Below are 14,740 nucleotides of genomic sequence, written 5' to 3' on the forward strand. Positions count from 1 at the left end.
ATGCAGAACTGTTGCTTCATCTTTGGAATTAGACAAAAGCACTAGGAAAAAAGATACCTACACAATAACAGTATGGTTAACTCCTAGAAGTACTTGGGAAATCACAAGGCAATGTGTTTGGCAAATAGTGATTATAGTTTCTTCACAATACCTGGTCATGATAAATTTCATGTAACTTCACTACATTGGGGTGTCCTTCGCAGAGTTTCAGAGCTGTTATTTCTCTCTGGGTGTTGGCTTCCATTCTGGAAAAATTGAGCAAACATTTTGTACCGACTTTACTGAGCAAATTGCACATTCAAAGTGTTACACCTATTTAATTGTTTGCAATCCAGATTTTTGAACATTACAACTGCTTGAATGCAATTAAAACCATATTCAACGTACGCAGAGCAAAATTCTCCGCATACCCCTGCACGTTAAGACATAAGAAAAACCACACCCAAATCAGACAATGTTTTTGATGCAACTGTAACTTATTACAGCAAAAGCTGAAATGGTATTATAAAATAGTTTCTATCTAAAACAAACCTTTCCCTTAGTCCAGGGCAATTTGACTTCACCTCTGTTCCTACAAATGTGCTAGCTCAGCTATACACTGAAGACTCAAATTATTGGCCCAACACTTTGCATTCTTACAGAAGACTAATACTGCCAACAGTTCTATGGAAACTATGAGTTTCTACTACGAAAAAAGCAGTATCATCATCTATATAGGAACTGTGTTATACATATGAAACCCTAAATAGGTGGATTGAAAAATCTAAAATGGAACAGGTAAGAGACTTTCTCCAAAGCAAAAATCAATTCACAATTCTTTTTTAGGTACTTAAATATCTATAGAACCCCCCCCAAAATAATGTGTTGAACTTTATAAAAACTACATGAATGGTGACTGAGGAGAATAATCTGTTTTTCTCTAATAAATACGTTGATTTAGTTTGGACCAAGAATGCATGAAATTTTTTGCCAAAACTCTTTCCTACTAAGTAAGAAAGGCTAATCTTGTACTGACTGGGAGAATGGCCTTATGGGTAAACACAGACAGGATCTCTCTCACCACATGTTCTGCATTTCTGGTTTCATAAAAATTGTTTTTCTAATTCGGACGAGAACTGTGATGAGAATTTTGTACAAAAAAAAAAATTTTTTTCAGACTTCATATAACCCAGGAGTGAACTAAGCTGATCCTCTGTTGATTTTGTTGTTTAAACTTAAAGTGATTTCAGGCCTTAAGAAAATCAAAAACTGTCTCAGATAGTCTTTCCCTCCTAGAGAAAATACTATGAGAGGGTGGACTAGGAAACAGATAAATAAAACGTTTAATATCATGAACATAAACCTTTGAAATTTGTGCCTAGACATTTCTGAGTATCTTTTCTCTGTAAATAGTTACCACCTCAGGTTTTGTAAACAGACAATATTATGAAAAATCAACAGGAGCTCTGAAACAGTAACTCAAACAAGTGTACAAAAATCCATTGTTTCATGGGGCTTCAGAAAAACAGAAAAAAAAACTGAAATTGTTGGATGTAGGCAGATCCAGCAGTACTAATAAAGCAAAAACACAGAGGAACTCTTGGTCTTAACTTTCATCCCAAGTACCATGAAAAGGTTTGCCTATGTGTGATATTCAATTTATTGGTATCTTTAATGGGTAGGGTTAAAAGACTGTCTGACTGAGACAAAGAAGTCAGTAAAAACCTAGCATGCTTTTCCAGTTAGCAAGAATTATTAATGTGATCTTCAGAGCAATATTATTTACTGTGTAACAGCTTCTTATTCAGTGCTGGTTTGTGCCAACTTATTCAGTGTGTAGGCTTATTGATACCTCTAAATACTACATAAACATGCTCTGAGTCACTCACAGCCTTCAGTCCTGAAAAAGTCTTTGTACACAGACCACTTCTTACCTTCATTTAGCCTGGTCCACCAAGATGAAGGAGAAAGAGCAAAAGAGCCTGAGAGTAATATCACTTAGGGATGTCATTCCTAAAAGCTCAGGTCTATGGCAGAAGTCAATACTAGTTTGCTAACTGTTATCTAGAAACAATAAATCCATTATTTAAGATGGATTTCTCCTTAAGATGAGATGGGAATACTGATCAGCAGTTCCACGTGCACCACAGAAAAAAAAATCTGAATGTAGACACAAGGCAGATACTTGGATTTAAATACCTAATGTAGGTGTCTACTGCATACTGATTGTCTAAGGTCCCAATGCAACGAGTGGAATTCTGATTAATGAAGTTGACAGGGTGAATAAAATATGTACCTATAATAGGATTCAGTTATCTAAGCATAGGAGAGCCTGGAAGACATCAGCCATGAAGACATCTACATAAAGGTATAGTAGCAGTCACCAGACTGATGCAAATTGGAGGACTCGTAGGATACCAATGGATGCTAAAATGGCACTAGATTGATGCCTGTGTTTAAGTAACTGAATCCCACTGCTAGTGCCTGGTCATTTGAGTCTCTCTGCAGGTTCCACTAATACTTTTGACTATGTCACCATAAATTACAGAAGACCTTAGAAAGCTGGCTCACACACACTTATAGCATTGAAAAAGCACGTGAACAAACACAAGTCTGGTGGACAGTTACTTCCAGGCTCTGGAAAAACAGAGGTACAGCCAAATGTCTTGGAGGAAGAGATCCCTGTGAATTATCATTCTGATGGTAGAACATTTACATTTTTCCTTTCCCTTTTCTGCCAGCACTGTACAACATGCTAGGGACATATTTAATAATGAATACTGAGCAAAATGAAGCTAAAAATCCATCCAATCCTCAAAGAACCCTTTGTCTTTATTTTTCTCTGGGCAGAAGCTGCCAGAAGAATCTATTTTGGAAGAGTACCAGATGGTCCCCCTGAGCAAAGTGAGACAGCTGCCTCTCCATTGTGGTGTTCTCTTCAGAACATCCAGGAAACAGATGCAGTGTAAAACTTGATAGTCTAATTACATTTTACACACACACATGCGCATGTGCATGCATACACACACACACACACACAAATTAATTAGACCCAAGGGAAACCAAACTACAGATACTTCTTAAAAACCATGGCCTAGACAATCAGTTAGGCTGCCTAGAAAAGGGAATTAGCATAAACCTACATTCAGTTTACTTATGTCTAAAGACAAGAGAACTTACACCTTGTTCTGTTTTGGACTAAAACTGGGGAAAAACACAGGCAGAGTACCACAACGAACCAGAAAAACCCTCTTTTTCTCATATCCTCCCCAACAAAAAATAACATTTTATTTCAAAAGGTTCTCAGAATTTTTAAAGATTACTACTATATGTTTCTCTAGATTCTTCAGAATGGATATTTTAAGGTTATTTTTCCACCTTCAAAAATGTAGCGAGCATTATTCTAATCCATGGGTGACAGTAAGCAAATAAAATATTTTTATGGTCTTATAGAATATTTATACCTTTTGCTAATTATTTTTACTGCATACTCTTGGCTAGTTTTCTTGTGTAAGCACTTTCGACAAATGGAAAAACTTCCTTCTCCCAATGGTTTCTCTTTCAGATCCAGTTCATAATGTTGAAAAAATGGAGAGTCCTGTTAGGAAACTGTCTGTATTTAGTTCTGCAGAATACTTTTAGTATACACAGTCAAAGACAAAGAGTAAAGTTTTGTGAGAATTTTTCATCTACATTTAAAATTGTAAAAGAGCTCTCTTTTTGACAAAATGTAATCTTAATTTCTGTTTAATAAAATGCATAAACTTTATTTTAACAATCAAAGACTATATCTTACTTTAAATTAAAAAACAGTCACTAAACAAGGTATTACTACTACAATAGCTTAAGGTACAAAATATTCAGACAAACAGGATCAAAGATGGTCGTACATACATTTATTCACAAAACCATGTGCTCGTTTGAAGACATCACAATAGTGTCTATTCTTATAAGGATTCACACAACTATATGTACTTTTGGGCAAATACATCATAGAAGGAATTCTGACAATTCAAAAATACCTACAATGGTTAGATGAATAAGAACTATCAGGAATCAAATTACTACTATTATTATATTTCAGTCTTCTGGAAAACTAGACAACCATCTTGTTTTTCAGACTAAACTTCAACCATTTCTTAATAGTACCACATGCAAATTATATGCTTTGATCATTTGAGGAGCCATTACATAGAACAGATAAATGCATAATGACTATTTTGCGATCTGTAGCATAGCTTGTGATTTCTGCTTTGAAAGTTATATGCAGTTCCAAGTTAACCAAATTAATTTAGCTCTTGATATTATTATTACCTTCATCATAGCACTTCTGGCAATAGTTGTGGTTCCAGGTCTTTCATCCCCAACATAAAACTGAACAGGATCTACTGTAGCTGCATTGCGTTTAAACAAAATAGAAGGTGCAACGAAAGAATATCCCTATTAAATCAGAGACATCAGAAAAGGAGAGAGTTTGAAATTGTTGCACACAAATGATAATACTGCGTACAAAACATTAGAGGCTTCCAAAGACTTTCAAAAGAAATCATAATGTTCGTAACGTAATTCAGAAACTGTAATTGGCTAATTGGTGGGTAGCTATTACTGTGTTCAATGTGAACAGATGTCTTTCTGGAAGTGGTTGTATGATTCTCCACAGTTGTAGACAAAATAGTAACAATATAAAAATTCAAGAAAATAATGCTAAAGATCTGGCTCAGTTTCAGTTATTTTGCAGTAGTGATAAAGGCTCATAATTCATACCAGCTGGCTTCCCATACACCTATAAGTTAAGATATGAAACAGTTTTTATGCTGTGATATAAGCAACAAGCCATCTTATACAGTAAAACAAAATAAGCTTCACGTTAGTGATTTGCCCAGTTTAGGCACAACAAGAACAGCTGTGACTTCCACTGCAGGATGAGTCAGATAGTATTATGACATGCATAAAGGCTTTCTACAGTCAGTACAAATCTTAAAACTTCCTAAATATGATGCCATATTCCTGTACACTGAGCATTAAGTTGCTCAAAAAAGCCAATTAAAAACAATGAAGCACAAGGTAGGGGAGGATAGAAAACACTCTGAACTGCTGTTCACTTCTGCAGTTTTGGTTCCAAGCTTAAGGCTCCACTTGAGCAGTTCGCTCATTTGACATCCAGACGCTGCAGAGCAAATAAGGATCATTCTTTAGCAGCATGAAGGAGGTGGTGAGGAAAGCTTTCTTTCTGATCTGCATTTATTGTCTAGTAATTAAAGCACTTAAAAAGGAAGTAAAAGACCTACTTTCAATTCTGCAGTTAGTTCCCAGTTCACAGAGTACCTCAGCTAGAGGATAATACGGACATAGGCAAACTGCATGCTGCTGCTGACTGCTGGTAACACAGGGTGATGGAGGCAAGATGACAAGACTCACAAGGTAAGGAGAATCAATAAAGAACAGACTGACTTTAGTCCAGCTGGCAGAACATTCAGCTGGGAATGGAGAGACATAAAATTTTACGTTTACACTACAACTGTTTCCAGCCTTCTAATTTTGCAGTCACTGAACAAACAGACCTGAGAACTGAGACTGGAAGTTACACAGATAATTCCCAATAATTTATAAGGTGGGAAAAACATTCAGCTATATACTCGGAATTGTTTAATACCTGTTTTGCTTTTTTAAAATAAGTATGAATTCTTAAAATACCTGAAATATTCTTTCCGAAGTCTGAGGGGTTGCTGCAGGAGAATACGTTGGATCCATTTCTGTAAACTCTTCTGCAAAGTTACTGACATCTAATTCATCTCTGATTACTGGTTTAAATGGAGCTGATACTTTTTTGGCAGCTAAATCATCCCAGTTTATATTCTAAACCAAAAATAAGAAAATAAGTTTGAATCAAATAGATATCATGTTCAAAGAGATTACGTTTCTCCAAAATTAACCACCTTATTTGCAATTATTTCTGCAAAATACAAGGGTAAATACAACTCTTTATGAATCTCATGAATGTGAATATCTTTCTCCAAGAGTAAGTACTTCAGAGGATCATTTTTTTGTATTTTAATAAGGCAGTCTATAGATATCCTAAGTGATATCAATAAAAAAAATAATGAACATGAATATTACTATTTTAATATAATGGCGGTGATCTCAGACTATGCTTCACTATAAACTTGGTAAGAAAGCTCAAGGAAACATTTTTATAGCAGTGATTCAAGAAAATCCGGAGCATGAGAGGAGGGTTTTGTTTGTTTGTTTTAAAACTGATTTTCTTCCTGATGGAAGATATTGATTGGTGGGAGGAATTAAAAACTATAGTAACAAAACAAGCTATTTTGCCAAAAATCTTTGCTGTGGAAATCCAAACCCCCTGAGGTGGAGATTCCAACACTGGAATAAAGAAATCCATTCATATCCATCCACTCATAAAGAAATCCATCCACTCATAAAGAAATCCATTCAGCCAAAGAACATAATTGACATACACTAGAGGGAGATAAATACTCAAACCATCCCAGCTGAAGGTAGAAATTGGTAAAACAAGGACATTACAGATCAGGAAAAAAACAAACAAACAAAACCCTCAACCCTGAAAATCTCTCCTATTAAAAAGACAGAAATCATACTAAACACACTTCAAATGTAAGAGTCTCTATGCCTAAAATCTCGTCTTTATTTTTCCCATCATTCTAATTCCATTGAAGGTAGAAGATTCTACCTTTCCCCATGAATCTGTTTTTTCTTCTGTCAACAACAAAGTACCTGTGATACTAACACTATAGTGTATATCACAAATGAGTCTTACCTAAGATGTCAGAGACTAAGTTTCAACATTCATCAACATATTTGGGCAATTTTTTCTTGCCAAAAGTTTGGTAAGAAAAGGCTTGATCAAATTTATATTTAATTCTCATAAAAAGGATACAAAGAAATTTAACAATGGAGATGAGCCAAATAACTGCTGTGACTACCATTATGTTTCTTCCTTTATTTCTGAGGAAACACTACTTCTATTCTTGTAAGCCATACTGCATGTATACCATGTGTATCTTCAACTTCTCATTCCTGATACCTATCCTTATTTACTAATCTCAGCTTCCGGAGCCCTGAGATAATTAATGCCTCTGGATTCAATTCTTACTTAAAATACATGGCTAAAGAAGGAGCATTGATACGGTGGTCATTAGTAGATGGGCCTATTACTATAAATGAATGGAAATGAAATGAAGTCAAGAATAGCAAGTGCTATACGAGGAAAATATGTGTCTTCCAAAATAAACACTGAATAAAGGAAGCTAACTCTATGGATATTTGTCAGACCCTCTATAAAAGGAAGTAAATACGGAAGACCTGAGAAGAAATTCAGATGTTAAAAAGCCAAGATACTGTGCACGCTAAATGTTATGATAATTACATCAAATATATTTGAAAGGTCAAATTTATAATACCAACTCCAAAATTGACAGCACTTAGAACAAATATATCCTTAGTTTTTTCAAAGAAAGCACAATTTTAAGAGCAATGTATAGAACAATACAGCTGTTGGACGTAAATACATTTTTCATAGTTATTTGAATCTAAATGTTAACACACTGAAATCTGAATAGAATTAAAAGCAACTAAACAAGACTAAATACTAAATTAGGCAAATGAAAATACAGAAGAGGAGTTTATCACCAATGGTGAAATTAATGTTCAAATTCACTAGTAATATTAGCGCAATCTTTCTTTTTAAAAAAATAATATACAACATATAAATTATGAGTTTTTCTATTAAACCTTCTGGTTTAACTAGCACAGCTTTTTGCTGCTTCAAATAGGTGTTAGAAACAAACACGGAAGAAATTTAAAAGCTACTCTGCCCTTGCTGTAGCACGCACGAAAACCATACACAGAAGTACATGGATATTCTTATTAACTTCAATGGAATTCTTCAAGCAATTAATACATCTGTAAGACACTGTTACCAAAACAATGGAATTTCTTTAGAGTTGGATTTCAAAGAAATTAACATAAAGTAAGTTGTATTGGGGGGAATTTCTTTTTCTTTACCTGAAAAAAGGGATGCTGTTTGATTTCATCAGCATCAGTTGGACCACAACCTAACCTCTTCTTCGGGTCTTTCATCAAAAGACGCTGAATTATATCCTTAGACAGTGCACTCATTTCTTGTGGGTAAGGTGGCTCACTTTTTAATATTCTCCTATAAAACAAAATAACATTTATTTGGTAATTACTTAATGTGTTAAACGTTAAATCTAAGAGTGGCAGTGCTTAACATTCCGTTGTCTATGGTACCTGGAGATAGAAGGATGACACATGTGAACCAACTTTTTTTTTTAATGAACATCTGAGGAAAAACAGACGTGTAAACAGGACGCCTGTAGAAGATAAATTAGGTGCTACAGAAGGTCAAATTCACTGACACATGGCCAAGCACCAACAGATAAAAGTCAGCATGGCTTTTGTAAAGGAAACTCCTTCCACACAGATTGCTTAAGAGTTCTTATGAGGAGTTAAACAAGAAGTAGGCAAGAGTGATTTGATCGATGATATCAATCACCATTTGGATTTACAAAAGGCTTTTAGTAAAGTAACTCAGTTTTTTAAGGAAATTAAGATGCTCTGTGGTAAGAACAGCCCTAGCATAGATAATAATTGGTTCAAAGGCATAAAATAGAGGATCAGAGTAAACGGTCAGTTCTTGCAACAGAAAAAATTACAAGTATTATTTTAGGGGTGTTGTGCTAGGAGCTGTGCTATTGAACAGGCTACTATCTTACCTGGAAAGGAAGGTGAGTAATGAGTAGCATAAATAGAAATTGTCTCCTAAGTTCCTGAAGAGCAAGGACAGATAATGAAGAACTACAGGAGGTTCCCATGAAACAAGGCAATCAAAATGACAGCTAATTTTTGGTTTACATAAGGAACTTAATCCATGAGACAAAAACAATCCGAGCTTCCTACATACATTATTGTTACTATCCAAAAGAAAACATATAGCTACAACAGACAGCTCCATAAAAACATCAACCTGATGCTTGACAGCAGTCAAAACCACAATTCCAATGTTAAAAATTATTAGAAAATTAAGAGAACAAACAGAAAACACACTCATAGTATGTAAGGTTTGTCCACATTTTGTATACTGTGTGCAGTACCTGTGGCCTCCTCTTGAAAGGATGCATTATGACTGGAAAAGTTTTAGAGACGAGTAACGAAATTAATCGAAGATACAGAATGTGTTTCATATGAAGAACTACAAAGGAGACTAGGACTCAGTAGGAAGCAATTTGCCATGCTGTACAAGCAGGTTGCATATAAGCTGTATTTCATAGAACTACAGAATATCCAAAGTTTGAAGGGACCTCCAAGAATTATGGAGTCCAACTGCTAGCTCCACATAGGACTACCTAAAAATTAAGCAATGTGTCTAACAGCGCTGTCCAAACACTTCTGGAAGTCCGGCAGGCTGGGTGCTGTGACCACTTCCCTGGGGAGCCTGTCCCAGTGCCTAAATACATACTAGTGACATTCCTTCAGAAATACTTTTGAAGTTGACTGGTACTATAAAGTAACATTGATGCTCTGAACCAGTTCATAGGATTACACTACAAAAGTAGTGAAGAACGATAGCAATTTATTTAGAAGTTCCAGGAACTACTTACAGTTACAGAATTTAAATATGTGAACCTGTATACACATTAATCAGTACAGGAAGCAAGCTGCCAGGAAAGAAAGACCATATGGGATCAACACGTAAGAAAGCAGACATTGGTGAAGACTAATCACGTAGCTTGATTAAGTAAAGGGAGACCAATTAGTCTGGCTTCGGTGAAGTGCTGTACTGAAAGGTAAGTCATTGGAGGGTGTAGCAGTAGCCCATAAAGTGTTCAGACAAAGAAGACCAGTAAATCAAGGTCCTTGCTAGGATGTCTGCGCTTCTGAAAGGGAATATGGCCTTTTTGCATCAATCTTCCTTTTCTTTTCTGAATCACTTCTGGCCTCTTTTTCACTTCATACTGAAGCAGTCCACTAACAGTATGCAAAGGAAGCAGGAGGAGTTAAATATTCCAAGTGGCTACTGTTGTCAAAGCTGTTGGAGAACTGCTATGCTGTACCTTCTGCTTCGCCTAGACCAGTACATTCCCTCTAAACTGGGATGAGGTGAGATTAGCCCTGCTGATGGGAGCAATCTGTCTGTACTGAAAGCACTTGCATATGGCAAGGAGCTTATCACTTTAAAGTCCTGGATCACTTCCAGGTGCCCGAAAATGATTACTACTTGGTCATCTTGTCCTTCTCTATGGCAGACTGCAGAATTAAGAGCTAACCCTACTGGTATTGTTTTCCAGGAATATTGATTAGTCCCTCATCAGTACTGCAGGCCAAGAACATATGTGATAAGAAGGAGATGCTAACGAATGATAAGAAGGAGGACGAGGTGTTTTTATCTTCAGTGAGTGGAAGATACAGTAGGGGAACGACACCTTAAAGAGAAGAAGCACTTAGAGGTTATCAGTTTCTTCAGAGCCATTCCTTCAGCATCCTTCAGAGCCTTACCTATTAGTAAGGGCTGCTGAGCCTGACAAATCATCTGAGGAACTGCCTGATTTTGCTATGAAAAAATTCAGATTTGCCACTACTGGTCTATCTCCCAGGTTAAAAACTACATAAACCGAGCACAGGTTTCTTACCTGCTCTTCACTAAAGCAACAGAGATGGGATACATTTGATGGCTGAAGAAAACTTCCTACCACAGGAGGCTGGGTATTTAAAATCAACCACAAATGCAAAAGCCATGTGGGAAAGACTTATACTAAGATGTCAGTGTGAAGAGAATTTGAAGAGGATTTTGACCTCATTTGTTCTAGGGTTATAGTCTTAAGGGTTATAGACTTAAGCAGGAATGCCCTTGCAGTGCTCAATAAAGGCCTCATGAAGACAGTGTCATTGAATTTTTTCCAACAAGGAGAGCAGATTACTTCTGTCGGTGGAGGGGAGAGGGAAAAATATGCCATTAGCCAGAAGCTGAAAGATACTTTCTTGATTTTTCATTTTAGTTATCTCTATAAACAGCTTAACTAATCGCAATTCTGATGCATTGCATAGCTGAGAAAGTCAAATTTATATCAAAGAGTATGAAAACATCTACTGGCAATTGGCCATTAGGTCAAATTTCCAAATTGGTCCTATTTTATCTACTTATCTTCTAGCATTACATTGACCAATCTATAAACCATGTTGTAAAAACTATTCAATATATCTACTGAGTGATATTTTGAAAAGTAAAGCATAAGCTATTGACAACTCACTGAAGATGACATGCTTAAACAAACGTCAATTTGTTATTTGAAATCATCACGATGTAACTTGTTTAAAATCTTAACAGTGAGAAAAAAACTACTTCCAAAGAAGGAAGTGGTAGCCTTATATCTCCATGTAAGATTTTATAGATGAAGGAAAAAAAATATTTTGGTCAACATAAAATATGTCATTATGAGACAGAAGCTCCCTTTCACCCTCCTCTGTGATTAGCCTGAAAACAGATGCCTGATATTGACTGTGGAAGTGATGATAATAAAATATCAAAAGCACAAAACCTGAAGCTTATGGTATTATTTCCAACAAGTGAAAGACACAATCAGATCATGGAAAACTGAAAGGATCGACCTAGTTAACCAGGAGACCCACTAGGTTTATGCTAGAACTGTTACCATAGTTTATCATCAGTGCCCTCGTAACTGTGTACCATAAGCATCACCAAAAAGATACATAACCATCCTAATACTCAGGGAATAAGAGAAAGCAACCTCAAGCTGTAAACCTATTAAAGAGCAGAGGGACAAGCTTCCAAAGAAGAATTTTCACCTTCAGGTTTGAAAACAACTCTACTGAATGCCCTGGCAACTCAGAACTACCCACGTCAGATTCTTTTGTACCAACTTTGAGCAGATGGAGTACACCCCAGTTCTCCTAAGTGTTAGGCAAGTCAGAGACTGATGCAATAGTTACAACTTTCTTGCTACTGCTTTACTGGTAGGCCGAATTGATCTGTAGGCTGAGTCACTGATGGGATGTGATTCACACTACGTTTAGCATCAAATGGTTTCCATCTTTGTGAGAGATCGCCTTACACATTTCTTGCTATCTAGTTTAGTGGGGACTGTTAGTGTTAGGTTAGAGGTTGGACTCGATGATCTTGAGGTCTCTTCCAACCTAGAAATTCTGTGATTCTGTGATCTGTTAGAACAGTATCATTGCATTATCTCCTACCATTTCTTGGACTCTGGACTCCCAACTAAGGGTAGACATGCCACGCACTGCAGGTAGCTATAAGCTCTACTTGTTTTTAAGCACTTAGAAGGACAAAATTCCAGAAGATACCATGCAAATCAGAAGTTCAATTTAATAACTGCTCTGTCCTTGAAAAGATCTAGTAATCACTGGAGTCTTTACAGGTAGAGAATAAAGAATGGCACCCTAGTATATACCTGCAATACATTTTCCAAACAGTTTAAGGAAGAAAAGGCTTCTTACAGAACTGCAGACAAAATATCCTTATAGCAACTAACAGATAGTCAAAATTCAGCCATCCTCTATGAAGCATAAATAAATTCTAACAAACTATGTCAAATAAAGTGCATAGGTCACAATTAGCATTATTATGCTAAAACAGCCTCACATGCTTCTACAGATTTTATAGATATACACAAGTGGAAAAAGACATATATATATCTATTCATAACCCCAAAGCTGATAAGATTTTCTAAGCTGTTGCACAGAAGCAAAATAACGCTCCAAAAACTTCATAGTCATTTTAAGTACTTGTATGTATGACAAGACCCTCAAAAACCAGAACTCTAAAATGGATCTGTTTTTCAAGCCAGAATTACAAATCACTCACAATCAAAGTGAAAACGAACACAGCACCTGCCTATGCTTTTGAAGGATGGGGCCCTTTCACAGCTCTGTGGCAATGCAAGTCCAGAGTTCTCCAAAATGAAAGAAAGAGGAGAAGGGATAGTTGAAATGGACATACACTTGAATAGTTCTGTGAAAAAAAAAAAAACTCTAACAAGATTAGTAACCCATAACACCAAGAATGTGAACAAAAAGAGCCTTCAGAGACAGAGGCTTTTAATATAAAGGAAAACAAAAGTATGCACTTAAGTAGCACTCACCATGAAAGAGAAGTCCAGAGTGCTGTCCAAAAGGTACGATAAAAGAAGTGAACACAAACTCTCATCAGATAGAGTAAAAAAGGTATAAACCATACAGCACTATTTCTGACACAACAACTAAACTGTTCATAGGGGACATATTTCATATCAAAACTTTGGTTTCAAATCTATCAGCCTTTGTGATGCACACAGAAATAAACTTTAAATACAAAAATATCTGAGATTAATTTCCATCTCAGTAAAAATAAGGATTCATCCAGAACAAGATTGTTTCCTTAAACCTACAAAAAACAAAGACCATGGAATTTATGCTTTCAGGGCTGGTGTCTAAGAGAAAGCTGAATTCTCTAAGCCTGCTGTTAGGGAATATAATTTGTGTTTAGAATAACTCTGCCATCAAGGAAGAAGCTTGTACCAATTTGCCAGTGCTAGTGATTTCATCACCATTGGCAACTACAGATAACTGATGACATTATCTGCAATTCAGGTTTTTTTTTTTTTTTTTTTTTTTTTAAACAGTTTAGAGAGGAAATGAAACTAGAAAGATCCGAGATAGTCATGGAGACAAGTTGTGCAGTATATACAAATGCATAGTATATATAAATGCGTAGTATGAACTCCAACCAGAATAAAAGCATACCAAAGAACATCAATACCTGGAAAAAAAAAGATGTCAGTTTGTCACAACAAAATTTCAATCAGAAGTTAGAGTAATAGCCATCAGAGGGTGGATGCTGGCAGCCTTGCAGTTCTCATCTTTGAATTTAACCATAAATTATGGGGAAAAAAAATAAGATATTCAAGAGCAGAGAACCTATTAAAAGACAATCAAATCCTGAAGAACATGCATCTAAAAAGTCTATATGTAAAATACAAGAATGGTATAGGTTATTTGATTTCCATGTTTCATTCTCATTTCTTATCAATATGCAGGTATGTCTAGAAAGTATCACGTTCTTCGTTTCATGTCATACACTAACAAAATAAACATTCCCATTAAAAAATAGTGGGAGTAATTTAAACTTATATGATGGAGGGGTACAAGAAAGACAAAAATGCTCCAGCTAAATACGTTTCAGTATTTAGTTTAGTATTCAGTACCAAGATGTTGAATGTGATAATTCTGTTTATACATAATTTCGTGTTTCATTTGACTTCCCTTTCAACAGTAAACATGTAATAGGGTTGGACAGCAGCAAATCTGTGGTTCTACTGTAGCTTAAACAAAAAAGGTCTTTCATAAAGGTCAGTTCTATTTTATTAACCTCTGCAGATCACTGAAGTAACCTGTTTGCTTTCAGATGTCATTCTGTTACACAGAACCAGAACACATGAAGTATTACCTTGGTAGCTCTTTCTTCCTACATTCTGTATCAAAATTCTCACAAAATATATATTATAGCACAAGCACCAACTAGTGAGCAAGCACATGTAATGTACATGTTTTGAACCTTACCTAGAAATCTCTGCTTGAGAATTCTTCTCTCCATCAACTGTAAATGGTGATGCTCCAGTTAATAGTTCATACATAAGAACACCAACACTCCACCAATCAACAGCCTATAGAAAAACAGTAATTATGTAAG

At 35.8% G+C, this 14,740-nt stretch overlaps 1 protein-coding gene across 2 annotated transcripts in view; it reads right to left on the reverse strand.

The window, feature by feature from the left end:
- The window catches only part of RPS6KA5 (ribosomal protein S6 kinase A5), an 85,634-nt gene that overhangs the window by 19,502 nt on the left and 51,392 nt on the right, over positions 1-14,740 (reverse strand). For both annotated transcript variants that reach the window (XM_035327269.1, XM_035327270.1), the window contains 6 exons: positions 14,611-14,714; positions 8,023-8,173; positions 5,674-5,835; positions 4,294-4,419; positions 3,444-3,577; positions 152-245 (listed from right to left, as the gene is read on the reverse strand). In XM_035327269.1, the coding sequence (XP_035183160.1) occupies positions 152-245; positions 3,444-3,577; positions 4,294-4,419; positions 5,674-5,835; positions 8,023-8,173; positions 14,611-14,714 (771 nt within the window). The remainder of the gene's footprint in view (positions 1-151; positions 246-3,443; positions 3,578-4,293; positions 4,420-5,673; positions 5,836-8,022; positions 8,174-14,610; positions 14,715-14,740) is intronic.

This window comes from Oxyura jamaicensis, chromosome 5, assembly GCF_011077185.1.
Source record: "Oxyura jamaicensis isolate SHBP4307 breed ruddy duck chromosome 5, BPBGC_Ojam_1.0, whole genome shotgun sequence".
NCBI lineage: Eukaryota > Metazoa > Chordata > Aves > Anseriformes > Anatidae > Oxyura > Oxyura jamaicensis.